Source organism: Colobus angolensis, unplaced genomic scaffold, assembly GCF_000951035.1.
Source record: "Colobus angolensis palliatus isolate OR3802 unplaced genomic scaffold, Cang.pa_1.0 Scaffold167, whole genome shotgun sequence".
Classification (NCBI taxonomy): Eukaryota; Metazoa; Chordata; class Mammalia; order Primates; family Cercopithecidae; genus Colobus; species Colobus angolensis.
In genome coordinates this window covers 1,057,629-1,058,858 of record NW_012114788.1, presented here as the reverse complement: position 1 = coordinate 1,058,858, position 1,230 = coordinate 1,057,629, and the positions used below count along the sequence as shown (strand labels likewise).

Genomic DNA, 1,230 nt, shown 5'->3' with positions numbered 1-1,230 from the left:
AGCTGGGCAAGGTGGTGGGCTCCTGTAATCCCAGCTACTCGGGAGGTTGAGGCAGGATAATTGCTTGAACCTGGGAGGCAAGGGTTGCAGTGAGCTGATATCAAGCCACTGCACTCCAGCCTGGGTGACAGAGCGAGATTCTGTCTCAAAAAACAACAACAACAACAAACTGTACAATATGAGGATCCTTAACTTTTGGGTTAAAAATATAATTTATCAGATAATGTTTTTGTTTTACTTTTTTTTTTTTTTTTTTGTAAAGCCAGTCAAATTTAGCAGTGGGAGATTGTATACCAACTTTAGTGATACTAATTTATCTGAATATTAAGCTAATATAAACACTTGAAATAGGGAGTTCATCTTAATAAACTCTACCTTCCAGAAACAGTTCACTCACATACAAAAAATACTCCAACAAAGCTAAATCAGATAATACAAAAAATTCAGAAAAAAATATTACAATCATATATACAATTTGTAACTCAAATATTTTAAATATTTGCCCACCAATAAAAAAATATACAAATTGTTTGTTTAAAATGTACATTGAGAAATATACTTTTCCACGAAGATCCACATAATATAAAAATGTATCTTAAGGACCACATGATAATCTATACAAAGCATTGTTAGTATGAAACATTAAGGGAAGTCAGCTGCCAAAGTATTCACAGTCTCTTTTGAAATGTCAAGATGAATTCCTTCAAAATAGTGCAGGAATCTGTCAAAATTACAAAGAAAAATACAATTTAATATTAACATTTTCATCTTATGAAAATATGTATTAATCTTGAAAAAAACTATCTAAAATGTTGTTTTTAATAAAGCCTTTACCTTCTTTTACTTTTTCCTTGTTCTTTTAGCTTCTCAGTCTTACAGATGTTTCGAAGGGTTGGCAGGTATTCAATTATACTAGCTTGTCTATTACCCACATAGAGAAGAGATCGACTCGAAAATACACTTTTAATGACTGCTATCCTCTTCCAAGCATTGCTATAAAAGTAATGCATTGTTTTTAATTTTTAATGCCCAAGAAAAATGCAGTAATCCCAATCACAACCAGTTTAGTTTCCTTGCCTCTGGTCTAGACCAGATGACATTTCCAGATTAATTTCCTGTCAACACATCAATCACTCCCATACTGAAAAATCTCAGTAACTCAAGCCTGTAATCCCAGCACTTTGGGAGGCCGAGACGGGCGGATCACGAGGTCAGGAGATCGAGACCATC

The 1,230-nt window shown here is 33.8% G+C and overlaps 1 protein-coding gene across 1 annotated transcript in view; it reads right to left on the bottom strand.

The window, feature by feature from the left end:
- Window positions 1-472: 472 nt before the first annotated feature.
- The window catches only part of ATAD5 (ATPase family, AAA domain containing 5), a 75,910-nt gene continuing 75,152 nt past the window's right edge, over window positions 473-1,230 (bottom strand). Inside the window, 2 exon segments of the mRNA XM_011937699.1 lie at window positions 473-721; window positions 835-993. Of these exon segments, the coding sequence (XP_011793089.1) occupies window positions 643-721; window positions 835-993 (238 nt within the window). The 3' untranslated portion in view covers window positions 473-642.